Raw genomic sequence first — 18,432 nt, forward strand, 5'->3', positions numbered from 1 at the left:
CCGAGGGTGGAGATGTAGCGCGACAACCTGTGAGGTTTTGGGAACGACCATTTTTGTCGGAGAGGGTTAGGCAAGTGTCCTTTGTCAACTGATTGAGCAGTAGTACAGTCTGTACAGTTGGTTTTGAGGCAGCGTTGAGCCAGCTAGGCGTAGGGACCCCGGGAAGGGTGGTAGTGGGTGGGAGCGCCCCTCAGACCGAGGTTCACCTGGCTGACTGGAAGGAGAAGCGGAAGTTGGTGGTGGGAGAGTCGGAAGACCGAAGGGGACTCCGCCTGCTGAGGCTGGGACTGCACCCAAGGAGAGAGGAAGGCGGGGTCCGAAGCTGGGTGCCGGAAGCTTTGAAGCAGGGACCGGGACCTAGTGGGATTCCGGGGCGACTTCCGTTGAGAAGTGGACTGTGTGGGTCCGACAGAGTGCCCTAGGAGGTGATTAGGCTGACATGGAGGTGGCGGTGCAAAGGAGCCAGACCTAGTGGGGATAGGTTAGTAGTATACATGGTTTTAGTGAAAAGGGCAGGATATGCACACATTAACACGGATTGGCAGATGCCGCTGCCAGTCAGGAGGAGCAGATCTGTACCCTGAGCTCCTCCTTTCAGAGTGTTTTGACTGTCAGGGCTGAGTGACTAGTGAATGATTTAGTCCTTGTAGAGCTGGTGGCGAGTTTTAAGTTGGCAGTAGCCCTTCCCGGGGCTTCCCTGGTGGCTCAGACGCTAAAGAATCCGCCTGCAGTGGGGGGAACTTGGGTTAGATCCTTGGGTTGGGAAGATTCCCCTGGAGGAGGGCATGGCAACTCACTCTAGTATTCTTGCCTGGAGAATCCCATGGACAGAGGAGCCTGGCAGGCTACTGTCTATAGGGTCGCAAAGAGTTGGACACGACCCAAGCGGCCTGGCACGTTTGCACGCATGCACACACTATTATTATGTAGGATTTGTGGAAGACAAGGATGTGGCGATGAAATAGAGGTGGACAGGGCAGGGTTTGGCAGTGACGATAAAGGGGAGGATATAGGATGGGAAGAAAGTGTTTGTGGGGGGTGATATAGTTAAGAATGGGGTTCAGAGGTCAGATAGGAGGGGCCTGGGATGATAAAGGCAGGCTTTGAGTCGGAAGGTAAGGGGACGGTACAAGAGGGAAATGAAACCTGGCGGCGCCCTGTGGGACTGGGACGGGGGGTCGGAATGGCTTGGGCAGTTCGAATTTGAGAGGCTTTACGGAGAAGGCAATGGCACCCCACTCCAGTACTCTTGCCTGGAAAATCCCATGGACAGAAGAGCTTGGAAGGCTGCAGTCCATGGGGTCGCTGAGGGCCGGACACGACTGAGGGACTTCACTTTCACTTTTCACTTTCATGCATTGGAGAAGAAAATGGCAACCCACTCCAGTGTTCTTGCCTGGAGAATTCCAGGGACGGGGGAGCCTGGTGGGCTGCCGTCTATGGGGTCGCACAGAGTCGGACACGTCTGAAGCGACTTAGCAGCAGTAGCAACTGAGGGGCGGGGTGGCATTGGGTTTCCCCCGGGAAGGAGGGGCCTGTCTCGGGGGCAGAGCTTCGGGCTGGGCGGGGCTGCGTGCATCTGCCTGTCTCCCTCCTACCAGCTCTGCAGCCACGGTCCTGAGCCATGGGGCGCTGCTCCCTCCTGCTCCTGCTCCTGCTCATAGCTTTCCTGACTCCTGGGGCCGCCAACCCCGTATCGCCGTCACTGAGGGCCCCTAGCAGCCTACCCTGGTCAACTAGCTTCAGATCCCGCCCCACTATTACCCTGAAGTATTCGATTCGCTACATCCAACAGAAGGTAAGGCCAAAAAGGTTGGGGTGTCCGAGTGGGTGGCGAGGACTGGGGTTTTGTGGTTTTCGGGCACCAGAGCTCATCCGAAATTGTAGAACCCTAATGCTGAGGACTTGTCCGGGGGCCCCAAGGTGTTTAAACTCACCTTCGGTCACCAGTAATTTATTGTCATTTCTGGCTCTACACTCCATTCTGTGATTGACCATCACAGTCACTTCAACTCCTGCTTGCAGAGGATGCCCTAAAATTCCTTTGACCTCCTGCCAAATTCAAGTTATTTAATGCCAGCTCTGGAGCCTACTTCGCGGTGACAGTCATCTTTTGTCCCAAAGCAGCACCTAAGTTCACATTTCTAATATCTTACCAGATAATATATAATATTTTTTCAATCTAAAATGCCAGTCTGTTGTCTAATGCTCAGCTCAGAGTTGTTGCTTTTGTAGCCCTTTCATTAAGAGTTTTCAACTTTCCCTGGAAGTTGTAGGAGTCTGTCAAAATTTGGAGGGGGGAGTGAAGGTGAGCATCTTTATAGTTCTGAATTTTGAGTTCAGAGGTTTAAGGTAGGCATGATGTCTTTGTGCTTGGCTGAAGCATGAGGTAGGTATTTCCTGAGAAGCCTGGATGAGGAAGTACATCTTTTGTGAAATGACAATATCACTTAAAGTTCTGGGAGCCTGTGAAAAGATAGATGACCTTCCCAGGTAGCACAGTGGTAGAGAATCTGCCTGCTAAGGCAGGAGATAAAAGAGACGGGGGTTTGATTCTTGGGTGGGGGAAGATCCCCTGGAGTAGGAAATGGCAACCCACCCCAAAATTCTTGCCTGAGAAATCCCATGGACACAGGAGCCTGATGGGCTACATTCAGTGGGGTCTCAAAGAGTTGAACATGACTGAGCGACTGAGCACGTGTATGTGCATGCATGTGAAAAGATAGGCAAAAATTTGGGAAACATTGGGATTAGAAGTGCAAGAGTCTGAGGTTTGGCTTTAGGAGTTAGGTAGATCAGAATTCCAATCTATTAATACTAGCTCTGTGACCTTGGGAAGTTTCATATATCTCTCTGAGCCCAATTTCTTGACCTCTGGGGGATTTGGTGGTGGTTAAATGAGAATAGATGACATATCCCTAACAAAGTATTTGGTCTCGAGTAGACACTTAGTAAATTGATGGTTACTAACTTATGTGAATTTTGAGTAGGAATTTGATATAGAGGGATGACGTGAACTTCTAGTATAAGAAATCATTTTTAACCCAGAAATGTAGAGATTATGAAGAGAAAGCATTCTAGTTTTAGCAGGAGTACTAGGAAACATCTTTTTTTTAGGCAATTCTCTAGGCTTCAATTTCCTCATTTGTAAATTGAGAGGTTTGGAAAAGGACCAATGTGTTTCACATTTTACTGAAAAATTAAGGCTTTGGGGGAGCTGTCTCAGAGGGATGGTGAAAACCATGTGGAAACCAAGTTAGGGTACCCCAGAACCCCCACTCTCTGACTTCTTTCAGCCTGAGATTTATATTTTTATTTGTTTTATATGCTGGGATTTTGCAGAGTTCCATAACTAAAGTTAAGTTGAAGGGAAACTACTGGAATGGATATCTATAATCCTTTTAGGAATGGTGAGAGAACTATCAGCAGAAAAGAGGGGGAATGAAAAGGTAGAAGAGACTGAATGATCTCTTAGGTCCTAATTTATATTCCTTCATTGTAAATTTCTTTCTTGACCACTTCACTCTTTAGATATAAAAGGCCAGTTCTTTTTCCATTTGTGGTGATTTACAAGATCTGTTTGGCCTTATTCAGCCATGTTTTGCCCTCTGGCTTATATTTAGTTCACATTTTAGGACTCAGATTCCACAAATAGATTTATTACCATAATAATAATTTTATTTACATCAACTCCAATTGAGTTTTATTTCACTGTTTAGAGAAAGACTTTCACATATATACAAATGTGTTGTATAATAATTGTTGCACAATAATGGTTTTATAGTAATTGCCAGTTTTTCTGGACCATAAATTTTTAGTTGGGATTGAAAAGTATGTGTAAACTCAACTTTAATTTTTTTAGTTGGAGCAGATGAAGTACTTTCATGCCTTTTAATGATAAACATTATTATTGTACCTAAGACTTAGTCTTTATTCAAGGTTTAATTTTCATTCAACTTTATAATGATTTCTTTATCTGTTGTTATATCTGTCTAAGCTATTCCCAGTTGTCCTTATATTCATGCAAACTCCATGAATGGTCTCAGTAAAAAGGCTTAGCCCTCCTTCATAACTGATTACTTGCAGAATAAAGGTCAAAGTCCTTCATATTGTTTCTCATCGCATGCTGGTCTTTCAGCTTCATATCCTGCCATAGGTCCCCACCTCCTTCCACCTTCTCCACACATACACTTTTAGCAAAATAGAACATAGACTCAATTGAAGTTTACTGTATCAGAAATTCTGTCTGGAATACCCCCCTCTTCTCCGCTAGTTAAATGCATACCTCTGTCCTAGCTGAAATATCACCTTTTCTGTGAAACTTTCTTGATTTTAGTTGGACTTTTTTCACATTTACTATTTTGTGTCAGCTAGATAGCATTATCTATTACCCAGAAAATCCCATAAAAATATAAAGTACAAAATAAATATTTGTTGAGGGAGTGAATGGATGACTACCCAAAGAAAGCCCAAGCAAGGTCTACCGTCATTTAATTAATGACACAAATCATCTATTTATTTTCCTTTTTAATCTTTTCCTTCTATTTTTTTTTACCATTTATATTTCCTTTTCTTTCACAGTCTTCAAATGTTGATGTAGTAGGAATGTTTGATTTTGTTTTTAATCAAAAATAACTGAGTCAGGAGACCAGAGAAAGGATAACACATCACTTGGGCACATCAAGGGCTCTGCATGTATGTGTGATAGGGCTTCCCTGATAGCTTAGCTGGTAAAGAATCCACCTGCAATGCAGGAGACCCCAGTACAGTTCCTGGGTCAGGAAGATCTTCTGGAGAAGGGATAGGCTACCCACTCCAGTATTCTTGGACTTCCCTGGTAGCTCAGCTGGTAAAGAGTCCACATCTGGGTTCTATCCCTGGGTTGGGAAGATCCCCTGGAGAAGGGAAAGGCTACCCACTCAAGTATTCTGGCCTGGAGAATTCCATGAACTGTATTGTTCATAGGGTCGCAAAGAGTCGGACCTGATGAGTGACTTTCACTCACTCATTCACTCATATGTGTGATGCGAATGTTGTAAAGGGCTCCTTGGGATGCGTGACTTGTATTTATTCAATTTCCATGGTTCTTATTACCCTCTTACTCCCACCGTAGTCCCTCAGATCTGAATGTGAATCCTGAAGGCATTTTGCTGTGTGATGTAATGGGGAAAGAGAATGGGTCCTTTCAGGCTGTTACTTTCCTCACTGTTGAAAATAGAAATCAGTATCTACTGTATTAGTCAGGGATTTCTAGAGAAACAGTTAGTAGGGTGTGTGTGTGTATGTGTGTGTGTATATGTATATCTTTCTTCACAGAGAGGGATTGATTTATTTTAAGAAATTGACTCATGTTGTTGAGGAGCCTTGTAATCTGCAGGGTAGGCTGGTGGACTGGAGACCCAGGGAAGAGCTGCAGTTTGAGTCCCAAGGCAGTCAACTTGCCTAATTCCTCGCTCAAGAGTAGTCAGTCTTTTGTGCTTTTCAGGCCTCACCTAATTGGATGAGACCCACCCACATTATGGAGGGTAAAGCTGCTATACTCTAAGTCTACTGTTTTAAATATTAATCTCATCTAAAAAAACCACCTTCACAGAAATATCTAGAATGTTTGAGCATTCTGGGCACCATGGCTCAGCTGAGTTGACATGTAAAATTAACTGTTACATCTCCCTAAGGCTGTTGTGAGTGTTAAACATGGTAATTCAGGAAAGCACATGCACAGTGCCTGGAACATTAGGAAATTGAGGATCTTAATGAAGTAAACGGTGGTTCCTCCCCTACTCTGTCTTTAAACCACACTCTCCGTAGTGCCATGCATTTCAGGTTGATCTATATGCTGATGCTTATGGTAATGCCTCTTCTAGAAACCTAGTGGTCAGTCATCTATACTCTACTATTCTTATTTAACTACTGACCAGTGTTTATGTGAGAACTGTGCATCCTGGCCCAGCACTGAGCTCATGGCTGCTGACTCCTGCAGGGCCTTCCTACAGCTCCTTCCTCGTCTGTGGTGAGACCATCATGGTAGATGAAGCAATTTTGATTTATAGCTTACAGTTCTACTTTCTACCCTTACAGTTCTACTTTCAATTCCTATTCTGGGTTTCCCTTTCTTGTCATGGTGGTCCTAGTGAATGTCTAATAAAATGGAGCTGTGTCAGGTGCCTTGGAAGGGCCTATCGCTTTTTCTCCTCCTGTTCTTCTTTTCATTTTTCCTTTCTCCTCTTCTTACTGGTTCATCTATTGATGACCTTCCCCTTATGCCTGGAGCATACTGCCACAAATATTATATGAATTCTGAACTGATTTCTGTTTTTACTTACAGAATTGTTGTCAGAAGGGGTCATGTAGTTCACCTGTAAGCTATGATGAATTGATCTTGATCAAAACTGTTGAGGATTAGGAACTTGATAGAGCTTGACAACCATACAGGTTTGAGAATGCATTCTGTTTCTAACACTACCTGAGTAATTTCAGACAAGTTACTGTGAGCTTCTATTTTTATAATCAGCAAAATAGGGCTAATTATACTATTCATCTCACAGATTTGTTGTGAAATAAGCTGATATTTGTTAAGTGTTTATTTAGCACAGTTTAGTGGAGAAGGAAATGGCACCCCACTCCAGTGCTCTTGCCTGAAGAATCCCATGGACGGGGGAGCCTGGTGGGCTGCAGTCCATGGGGTCACAAAGAGTCAGACACAAATGAGCGACTTCACTTTCACTTTTCACTTTCATGCATTGGAGAAGGAAATGGCAACCCACTCCAGTATTCTTGCCTGGAGAATCCCAGGGACAGAGGAGCCTGGTGGGCTGCCATCTATGGGGTTGCACAGCGTCTGATACGATTGAAGCGACTTAGCAGCAGCAGCAGCTGCACAGTTTAGATCCCTTGGTAAACACTTAGTAAATGGTAAATGTTATTTTTATTTTACCTTGCAGTTTTTTCATATGGCTTTAACTTCTTCTCTGGGGGCTTCCCAGGTGGCTCAGTGGTAAAGAATCTGCCTGCCAGTGCAGGAGCTGCAGAAGATGGGGGTTCGATCCCTCGGTGGGGAAGATCCTCTGGAGGAGAAAATAGCAACCCACTCTAGTATTCTTGCCGGGATCATCCCATGGACAGAGGAGCTGGGTGGGTTACAGTCCAGGGGGTCACAAAGAGTCGGACACGACCGAGCAACTGAGCATGTACCTCCTCTCCACTCAGAATAAAATATTTAAGTCATTCCGTATCATATCTAAAATAGTTATTCTGGCAAATATGAAAGTCTTTGTGAATTCTTTTCTGTTACTTAACTAGTGCAAATGTTTCTTTTTTTCAGTGGGATGTAGTATAGTACACTTGTAAATAGAACATAGAAATTAACTTTTTTCCTCATTTGAAATTATTTTCTTTCACATAAGACTGATACATAAAAAAAGGCGTGTGAAGCTAATTCCACTTTTTTCCTATACTATTTTTAGTTTTGGTAAATTGTGGAGAGAAAAATGTATGATAATAATTGTATCCTTTCAGGTTTTTTCAAGTACCTCCTTGATAATACTAAATCTAACACTGTCTTTCTAATAGCTGAGTTTTGAATATTTTACCAATTAATGCTAAAATGTAGTTTCAGCAAAAGTTAATTTTAGAGGTTATACTGTCAGGTGGTACAATGGTGAAGAATTTGCCTGCAATGCAGGAGACACAAGAGACTCAGGTTTGATCCCTTGGTCAGGAATATCACTTGGAGTAGGAAATGGCAATCCGCTCAAGTATTCTTGCCTGGGAAATTCTATGGAGAAAAGAGCCTGGTGGGCTACAGTCCATGGGGTCACAAAGCATCGGACACAACTGAGTGACTAAGCATGCATGTTTATATCCATCTGCATATTACAGGGGTTTTATGCTTTAGTACATAAAACACAACACTTTCAAAATTTGGTTGCTAGTATCAGCCCTGCTACTAACTTGTACTACTATGTTGGGCAAGTTGCTTCACTCTAGATCTCAGTGTACTAATATGTAAGATGAGAAGATTAGATCTGCTGATCTCTGATGCACCTGTAATTCTGTTCATGAGTGCCTCCTATCTATAGGGAATTATATCAAGAGTGGATATATATTAATATATCAGGTAGGGATGTGGGCAGAAGTTCTGTTTTTTGCCCTACCATTAATTGCCTTTGGTAAATGCTGCGGCTGCTGCTGCTAAGTTGCTTCAGTCGTGTCCGACTCTGTGTGACCCCATGGACAGCAGCCCACCAGGCTCCTCTGTCCTCTCCAGGCAAGAACACTGGAGTGGGTTGCCATTTCCTTCTCCAGTGCATGCATACATGCTAAGTCGCTTCAGTTGTGTCCGATTCTGTGCGACCCTATGGACAGATGAGACCTCAACGATTTTTCTATCTCAACTTTGAGTAAGATACAGACTGAGATCATGTAAAATGTTTTTTAAATTAAAAATTAGCTCTCCCACTGATACAATATTTATAACATAGAGCATTATATTTATGTTTATATAAACACTTCACACATATTAGCTCATTAATTCTCCCATTGACCTCATGTGGTTTTGGTACTGCTATTCCCAATTTATAGATGGAGGAACTGAGGTACCAAGTGTATTCTAATCACTACCTCACTCTGCCTCCTAATATTTCTACTTAAATCTGTAGTTTTTTTTTTTTTTTTTAGGATTTTTTTGGTCACTTAATTTTTTTAATTGAAGGATAGTTGCTTTACAGAATTTTGTGGTTTCTGTCATATATCAACAAGAATCAGCCATAAGTACACCCATGTTCCTTCCCTCCTGAACCTCCCTCCCATCTCCTTCCCCATCTCACCCTTCTGAATTGTCAAAGTGCCCCTGTTTGAGTTCTCTGAGTCATATAGCAAATTATTGGTTATCTAGCTTACATATGGTATTGTAAGTTTCTATGTTACCATCTCCATAAATCTCACCCTCTCTCTCCTTCCCTTCCCCCATGTCCATAGGTCTGTTCTCTATGTCTGTTTCTCCATTGCTGCCCTGAAAATTAATTCATCAGTACCATCTTTCTAGATTCCATTTATATGCATCTGTATATGATATTTATATTCCTTTTTCTGACTTTCTTAACTCTGTATAATAGGCTCTAGGTTCATCCATCTCATTAGAACTGACTCAAATGCATTCCTTTTTATGGCTGAGTAGTATTCCATCGTATATATGTACCAGAGCTTCTTTATCCATTCATCTGTTGATGGACATCTAGGTTGCTTCAATGTCCCAGCTATTATAAATAGTGCTGCAGTGAACATTGGGGTACATGTGTCTTTTTCAGTTTTGGCACTCATGCCTAGGAGTAGGGTTACTGGATCACATGATGGTTTTATTCCTAGCTTATTAAGGGATCTCCATACTTCTTCCAAAGAGGCTGTATCAACTTACATTCCCACCAGAAGTGTAGGAGAATTCCCTTTTCTCCTGGATCTATAGTTCTGACTCAGAACCAGACTCATCTGGTTAAATGATGACTTTCTCCTTGTGGCAGTGTTACCATTAAAAAAAAAAAAAATTACTGACAGTCTGTATATATGGCAGGCACGGTTCTTGAGACAATAGTTGGACTGCTCATGTGGAACTTATTTTCTGGTTAGGAAGTAGATAATAAGCAAATAAACATAAGATAATTATAGACTGTAATGATTGCCTTGAAGGAAATAAGCCAGGTGATGTGTGCTCAGTTTTGTCTGACTCTTTGTGACCCCATGAACTATAGCCCACCAGGTTCATTTGTTCATAGAATTTTCCAGGCAAGAATATTTGAGTGGGTTGCCATTTCTTACTCCAGAGCATCTTCCTGACCCAGAGATTGAATCTTTGTCTCCTGCAGCTCCTGATTGGCAGGAGGATTCTTTACCACTGTGACACCTGGGAAGCAAGGTGATCAGTTCAGTTGCTCAGTTGTGTCCTGACTCTTTGCGACCCCATGGACTGCAGCATACCAGGCTTCCCTGTCCATCACCAACTCCTGGAGCTTGTTCAAACTCCTGTCCATCAAGTCAGTGATGCCATCCAACCATCTTATCCTCTTTTGTCCCTTTCTCCTCCCGCCTTCAATCTTTCCCAGCATCAGAGCCTTTTCCAATGAGTCACTTCTTCCCATCAGGTGGCCAAAGTATTGGAGCTTCAGCTTCAGCATCAGTCATTCCAATGAATATTCAGGAAAAGAAAAAGAAAGTGAAGTCACTCAGTCATGTCCGACTCTGCAGCCCCATAGACTGTAGCCCACCAGGCTCCTCCATCCATGGAATTTTCCAGGCAAGAGTACTGGAGTGGGTTGCAATTTCCTTCTCCAGGATAATAATCCTGAATATTCAGGATTGATTTCCTTTAGGTTGGACTGGTTCGATCCATCCCAAACTGATTGCAGTCCACGGGACTCTCAAGAGTCTTCTCCAACACCACAGTTCAGAAGCAAAGTTCAAATTCTTTGGCACTCAGCCTTCTTTATGGTCCAACTCACATCCATACATGACTACTGGAAAAACCATAGTTTTGACTAGATGGACTTTGGTTGGCAAAGTAATGTCTCTGCTTTTTAATATGCTGTCTAGGTTGATCATAGCTTTTCTTCCAAGGAGCAAGCGTCTTTTAATTTCATGGCTGCAGTCACCATCTGCAGTGATTTTGGAACCAAAAAAAATAGTCTCTCACTGTTTCCATTGTTTCCCCATCTATTTGCCATGAAATGATGGGACAGGATGCCATGATCTTCCTTGAGTTTTAAGCTGACTTTTTCAGTCTCTTCCTTCACTTTCATCAAGAGGCTCTAAAGTTCCTCTTCACTTTCTGTCATAAGAGTGGTGTCATCTGCATATTTGAGGTTATTGATATTTCTTCTGGCAATCTTGATCCCAGCTTGTGCTTTGTCCAGCCTGGCATTTCGCATGATGTACTCTGCATATACGTTAAATAAGTAAGGTGGTTTGTATGTATACATATGGGTGTATAGTGGAATGGAAAGGCTTATCTCAGGAAGGTTTCCCTGAGTCTTTTTTTTAAAACTATTTGTTTAATAATTGTATCAGGTCTTAGTTGTGACATGCAGGTTTAATTGTTCTGTGGTATTTGGGATCCTAGTTCCCCAACCAGGGATCAAACCCATGTCCTCTGTACTGCAAGGTGAATTCTTAACTACTAGACCACCAAGGAAGTCCCTGAAAGAGTCTTAACTGGTCCTCCTTGCAACCTGTAGTTCCTCCTCCACTGCAGTCCCCATGGGCCACATTAATCACCTCCGTTCAGTCAAACCACTCTTCTTCTCAGGACCTGCAATGTTTCCTGATTTTTTGCTTTCTCAAGAAAAAAATCCTGTAGTGTTTGAGGCCTTCCACCCTTTGGCTCCAACCCACCTTTCCAGTTTGCTAATCTGTTCTCCACACATGCCCATTGCTTTCCTGTTTCTGTGTTTTAACCCACATTGTTCCCTTTGCTTGGAATGCCTCTCCCTTGCCTCTTTCCTCCTTTATCAACCCCTTCCATTTTTTAAGCCCCATCTCAGACACTCCTCCTCCAGGGGCCAGAAAGTGTGTGATTGGTCAGATCTTTCTTTGTACTTGTCTCATGGCATTTGTCTTAACTCTAGCCTTGTGTTAAAACCTTTTGTTCCCCTTTCAAAGCAGGAAGCCTGTCTTGTAAGTATCCGTACTCCTTCACAGCCCTTTGCACATTGTTTTACTTAGAATATCGTCTGCACAAATGTTTTTTGAGTATCTCTCCCCTTCCTTTTTCCTGCTTCCCTGCACATTGAGGTAAGGAAGGGGTGTGTATGCATAGGGAAGGGAAGAGTATGGAAACTTGATTCCCAGCTGTTTAAGATGCTTTGAGGGAACAAGGTAGGAAGCCAGGCAAATAAGAACAGGCCTACTTGTTTTCATCCTCTTATTTTGATGATCTGGAGATGAACTGTACTGACCTTTTTCTCAGCATATCTACAGAGAAGGGTCATGGAAGGGAGTGCAGCAGTCCCTGTATGTGTATGGATGTGGGCTGAGGGAAGGGTGAAGAATGAATATTTCAGGAACAATATCTCCTTCAAAGCTACTTCTCTGGTGATTGTGAAGTGCCTTTGTTTATTAGAGAGCTAAAGTAAAGGCAGTATTTTTATGGTTTGTTTTTTTTTTTTTGCTTTTCATTTGCAAACAGAGGCTAATTAACCATGTGTGTTTGTAAATCCTTGCTATCTGTTGTATATGAGTCAGTTAGTTCCAAGTTGCCTGTGGTGCTGTGAATGGAGAGAAACAGCTGCTATGTCTCTGTCAGGCTCATGATGTTCTCTTTCTTGCTATTTATATTGTGAGAACTGTCCACACGGTGTAAGGAAAAGACAGTTTTATTAAAGTCAGATTTCTTTAGGAACTTTCCCACAGTATCCCTTCAGTTTGGTTGTGTGATAGAATTTACATGTATGAAAGTATAACTATTATAGAAGTTATGATATCTAACATTTATAGAGGAAAACAACACAGTTATATATTCACTTGACACATATTTATTGAACTCTTCCTATGTGCCATATACTGTCAGTTGCTAGGGATAAGGGGAAAGCAAAGACATACCTCATGAAACTTCATTTTAATGGGAAAGAAGATAGTGATAAGTAATTACAAGTATGATGTGTGTTTTAAGGAAATAATATGTTGTGGGAGCCACAGTAGGGTCCTAAGTCTTGGATATCAGGAAGTCCTCCGGTCAGCAATGGTGTTAAAGCAGAGGCAGGAAGCTGAGGAGGAATTATTGGCCAGGAGAAGGGAGGTGATTGAGATTTTTGTCCAAATAGAGGATATACTGTGTACAAGATACTAATTTAGAAACAAGTAGGAGGAATTGAAAGGAGGTCAGTAAGACTGAGACAGGGCAGAGGTGATGAGGCGAGAGGTGGGCAGTCAACATTGTGAAGTCAGTGTTACTATTTCCACTTACACACTCTTGGTGTGGATATTCCTTCTTTGAAGTTTTCATTGATTTTAAGAACATGACTTGGTGTTGAGTTGCTGTGAGACATAGCACTGCTCTGTTCACCAGGATATGACACATTCACCTTGTGACAGGTACTGCCCTTCATATGCTTATCTTTAACCCTGCACAGAGCTACTGCATCTATTTTACCGAGGAATAAAGGGCTCAGAGATGAAGTAATTTATCCATGATCACACAGCTCATAAATGATAGCATCAGGATTTAAACTGAGGTTTGGTGTCATCAAAGCCTGTATTCCACTTTGCCTCTTTACCAGCTGTATTTCTGGAATAGATAGAACATTTTGTAATTTATGATTCAGAGATAGTTGTAAAAGTCACATCTGTAAGGAAATCCAGATTCAGTTCAGTTCAGTCGCTCAGTCGTGTCTGACTCTTTGTGACCCATGAATCGCAGCACGCCAGGCCTCCCTGTCCATCACCGGGAGTTCTGAGTAAACTCCCGGAGTTCACTCAGACTAATGTTCATCGAGTCAGTGATGCCATCCAGCTATCTCATCCTCTGTTGTCCCCTTCTCCTCCTGCCCCCAATCCCTCCCAGCATCTGAGTCTTTTCCATTGAGTCAACTCTTCGCATCAGATGGCCAAAGTACTGGAGTTTCAGCTTTAGCATCATTCCTTCCAAACAAATCCCAGGGCTGATCTCCTTCAGAATGGACTGGTTGGATCTCCTTGCAGTCCAAGGGACTCTCAAGAGTCTTCTCCAACACCACAGTTCAAAAGCATCAATTCTTCGGCGCTCAGCCTTCTGCACAGTCCAACTCTCACATCCATACATGACCACTGGAAAAACCATAGCCTTGACTAGACGGACCTTTGTTGGCAAAATAATGTCTCTGCTTTTGAATATGCTATCTAGGTTGGTCATAACTTTCCTTCCAAGGAGTAAGCATCTTTTAATTTCATGTCTGCAGTCACCATCTGCAGTGATTTTGGAGCCCCCAAAAATAAAGTCTGACACTGTTTCCACTGTTTCCCCATCTATTTCCCATAAAGTGATGGGACCAGATGCCATGATCTTTGTTTTCTGAATGTTGAGCTTTAAGCCAACTTTTTCACTCTCACTTTCATCAAGAAACTTTTTAGTTCCTCTTCACTTTCTGCCATAAGGGTGGTATCATCTGCATATCTGAGGTTATGGGTATTTCTCCCGGCAGTCTTGATTACAGCTTGTGTTTTTTCCAGCCCAGCGTTTCTCATGATGTACTCTGCATATAAGTTAAATAAGCAGGATGACAATATACAGCCTAGTTGAGGAATAAGGAGTTTCAGTTATCTTTTTTAATAGCAAGTTGGGTAATTTTGGAGAGTAAAAAAAATCATAACAGAGGTTTTAACAATACAGAACTTTCTTCTGGCCTTGGTTTTGTGTTATGGAAAGAAGAATTTAAATGAATGAGTTTGAAGGGTCATATGATAGTTATATTTTAAATGGAATTACCATATGATCCTACAATCCCATGCCTTGGCATATACCTGAAGAAAACCATAGTTCAAAAATATACATGTACTCCAAGTCACCTAAATGTCCATCAACAAAGGAACAGATAAAGATACACACACACACACACACACACACACACACACACATGTATATACAGACACACACACAGTGGAATATCATTCAGCCATAAAAAACTATGAAATAATATCATTTGCAGCAACATAAATAGACCTAGAGATTGTCATACTGAGTGATGTTAAGTCAGAGAAAAACAGATATCATATGATATCATTTATATGTGGAATCTAAATATTGCAAGTGAACCTATTTACAAAACAGAAATAGTCACAGATGTAGAAAACAAACGTATGGTTACCAGGGGAGAAAGCGAGGTAGGGATAAATTGGGAGATAAGGGATTGACATATACACTGTAGTATATATAAAGTGGATAACTAATAAGGACCTTCTGTATAACACAGGGAATTCTCAGTATTCTATAATGACCTACATGGGAAAAGAACTGTAAAAAAGAGTGGATATATGTATATGTATAAATGATTCACTCTGCTATACAACCGAAACTAACACAACATTGTAAATCAACTATACTCCAATAAAAATTAATTTAAGAAATGAATGGGGACTATTTTAGTAGCAGAAGGGGACTATGCTACCTAGGGTAAAAATACTAGGAGATATATTTGGGTGACTGTATACATTCTAGAGCAAAATATGTTAATAGACCTCCATTGATGATCACTAAAAGGCACTCTGTGGGAATAAGAGGACATCCCTGGTGTCTCAGATAGTAGAGAGTCTGCCTGCAGTGCAGGAGACTGGGTTCGATAGCAGGGTTGGGAAGATTCCATGGAGAAGGAAATGGCAACCCACTCCAGTATTCTTGCCTGGAAAATCCCATGGATGGAGGAGCCTGGCAGGCTAAAGTTCATGGGGTCGAAAAGAATTGGACACAACTGAGTGACTCACTCTCTCTCTCTCTCCATGGGAATAAAGGAATAAGGTCACTACTGTAGAATTTTGTCCCTTAAACTTGGCACTTAATGTAGTTTACCATAAATCTATTAGCAGATCCTCCATTTTAAGCTTTTTAAGCAGTCGATGTACAAAATTTGGCTCGAAATAAGTTAATTAGAGTTCCTATAAAGGTCCCTACTCTATACTACATGGACTAGTCCCTAGCATGTCTTTTCCACTCCACTTGCAGAGGTCCTTGAATGTCCCCCCTCCTATCTAATAACTCCAAAGGATACAGGTCACTGTTTGGCACTCTGCTTTTGAAAGTCTCCCAGTCCATGGATTAGGGAGTCAAGTCCAGTTAATTCCACCTAAGTATTTTATTTTCTTTAAAAGTCTGGATATTGGTCTCATCTTTAAAGATAGTATGTACAATAATAGTACTATTCTCCCATTTATTTAATAAAGTGTTATTGTTTTAAAGGATATTAGACTGAAAATTTAAGCTAATCTCTTTAATCACTTTTATGAGAAGTCCAGCTGTTTGAGCCATTGTTTTCCCACCTGGGAGGAAATAAGTAGTTCCTTGAGATATGGATTTATAATGTTTAGCATATGAAGTGATGAAGGGGATATCACAGATTATTTAATTTCTTTATAAATCAGTTCAAAAATCTAAAATTGCCATGTTTTATTGCTGTAGTATGTACCTTTCCTCAGAGCTGCATGATTTGTACAGCAATGAACGTGTACTCCTGGGTTCAACCCCTAGGTTGGGAAGATCCCCTGGAGAAGGGAATGGCTACCCACTCCAGTATTCTGGCCTGGAGAATTCCATGGACTGGATAGTCCATGGGGTCTCAAAGAGTTGGGCACGACTGAGTGACTTTCACTTTGAATGTGTACTAAAATATATTGTGCTGTAGCACTGGTTACTGGTGATTGGACAGAAAGTCAAAAGCAAAAGCATATCCCATACTAGACCACAACATATTTGGTGTTTAAGAGGCTCTTAATGTTACCAAGTCAGTACCCAAGAGAGCTGTAAAGGTTTTTTTTTGTTAAATTTTACTTTGTTAGGTCATTGAAAAAAAAATTTTTTTTTAATTAGTTTTGGCTGTGCTGGAGTCTTTGTTACTTTGCATGTGGGCTTTCTCTAGTTGCTGAAAGCTTGGACTACTCTTATTTGTGATATGTGGGCTTCTCATTGCAGTGACTTTGCTTGTGGTAGAGCTCTGGGTGCTTGGGCACTTGGATTTAAGTAGTTAAACACGGGCTTAGTAGTTTTGGTGCACAGGCTTAGTTGCCCCAAGGCATGGGGGATCTTCCCAGAGCAGGGATCATAACCCCTGAATTAGCAGGCGAGTTCTTATCCACTGTACCACCAGGGCAGTTCAAGGTCATGGTTTTTTAAATGAACACTAAGAATAAATTGCTAAGGTTTCATACTACTAATTTCTTCCTCCTAAGTGGCAATATTAAACACATGACACAAATCATTGTGTATGTTTGTGTGTGTGTTTGAAAGTGGTTTCAGACTTGGGAGGTGAATGCTAATAATATACTACAAAATACATAAATATACCAAGTTCTCACTTCCTGTAGGCCCTTGGTAGGCACTTGAATGAATTTATTATCCAAGTTAATCATCACAAGACACATCTGGGTCAGGAACAAGACAAGGGTGCCCACTCTCACCACTACTAGTCAACATAATTTTGGAAGTTTTAGCCACAGCAATCAGAGAAGAAAAAGAAATAAAAGGAATCCAGATTGGAAAAGAAGAAGTAAAACTCTCACTGTTTGCAAATGACATAATCCTCTACATAGAAAACCCTAAAGATACCACCAGAAAACTAGTAGAGCTAATCAATGAATATATTGCAGGATATAAAATTAACACACAGAAATCCCTTGCATTCCTACACACTAACTATGAGATAACAGAAAGAGAAATTAAGGAAAAAATTCCATTCACCATTACAACAAAAAGAATAAAATACTTAGGAATAAATCATCAAAAGAAACAAAAGACCTATATATAGAAAACTATAAAACACTGATGAAAGAAATCAAAGATGACACAAATAGATGGAGAAATATACCATGTTCATGGATCTGAAGAATCAATATAGTGAAAATAAGTATACTACCCAAAGCAATCTATAGATTCAATACAATCCCTATCAAGCTACCAACGGTATTTTTCACAAAGCTAAGACAAATAATTTCATAATTTGTGTGGAAATACAAAAACACCTTGAATAGCCAAAGCAATCTTGAGAAAGAAGAATGGAATTGGAGGAATCAACCTACCTGATTTCAGACTGTACTACAAAGCTACAGTCATCAAGATAGTATGGTTCTGGCACAAAGACAGAAATATAAATCAGTAGAACAAAATAGAAAGCCCAGAGATAAATCCATGCACCTATGGACACCTTATCTTTGACAAAGGAGGCAAAAATATACAATGGAGAAAAGACAATCTCTTTAACAAGTGGTGCTGGGAAAATTGATCAACCACCTGTAAAAGGATGAAATTAGAACACTTTCTAACACCATATACAAAAATAAACTCAAAATGGGTTAAAGATCTAAATGTAAGACCAGAAACTATAAAACTCCTAAAGGAAAATATAGGCAAAACACTCTCTGACATAAATCACAGCAAGATCCTCTATGACCCACCTCCCAGGGTAATGGAAATAAAAGCAAAAATAAACAAATGGGACCTAATTAAACTTAAAAGCTTTTGCACAATGAAGGAAACTATAAGCAAGGTGAAAGGCAGCCTTCAGAATGGGAAAAAATAATAGCAAACAAAGCAACTGACAAATAATTAATCTCAAAAATATACAAACAGCTCATACAGCTCAATATCAGAAAAATAAACAATCCAATCAAAAAATGGGTCAAAGAACTAAACAGACATTTCTCCAAAGACTACATACAGATGGCTAACAAATACATGAAAAAGTGCTCAACATCACTCATTATCAGAGA

At 41.2% G+C, this 18,432-nt stretch overlaps 1 protein-coding gene across 4 annotated transcripts in view; it reads left to right on the forward strand.

The window, feature by feature from the left end:
- PRCP (prolylcarboxypeptidase) overlaps window positions 1-18,432 on the forward strand; it is an 86,080-nt gene continuing 67,648 nt past the window's right edge. Inside the window, exons 1-2 of one of the 4 annotated variants that reach the window (XM_019955139.2) lie at window positions 1-29; window positions 1,602-1,798. In XM_019955139.2, the coding sequence (XP_019810698.2) occupies window positions 1,625-1,798 (174 nt within the window). In that variant the 5' untranslated portion in view covers window positions 1-29; window positions 1,602-1,624. Of the gene's footprint in view, window positions 71-285; window positions 482-1,601; window positions 1,799-18,432 lie in introns of those variants that run through there. The other 3 variants (XM_070782903.1, XM_070782904.1, XM_019955138.2) reach the window with 3 other exon arrangements.

This window comes from Bos indicus, chromosome 29 (assembly GCF_029378745.1).
Source record: "Bos indicus isolate NIAB-ARS_2022 breed Sahiwal x Tharparkar chromosome 29, NIAB-ARS_B.indTharparkar_mat_pri_1.0, whole genome shotgun sequence".
NCBI classification, from domain to species: Eukaryota; Metazoa; Chordata; class Mammalia; order Artiodactyla; family Bovidae; genus Bos; species Bos indicus.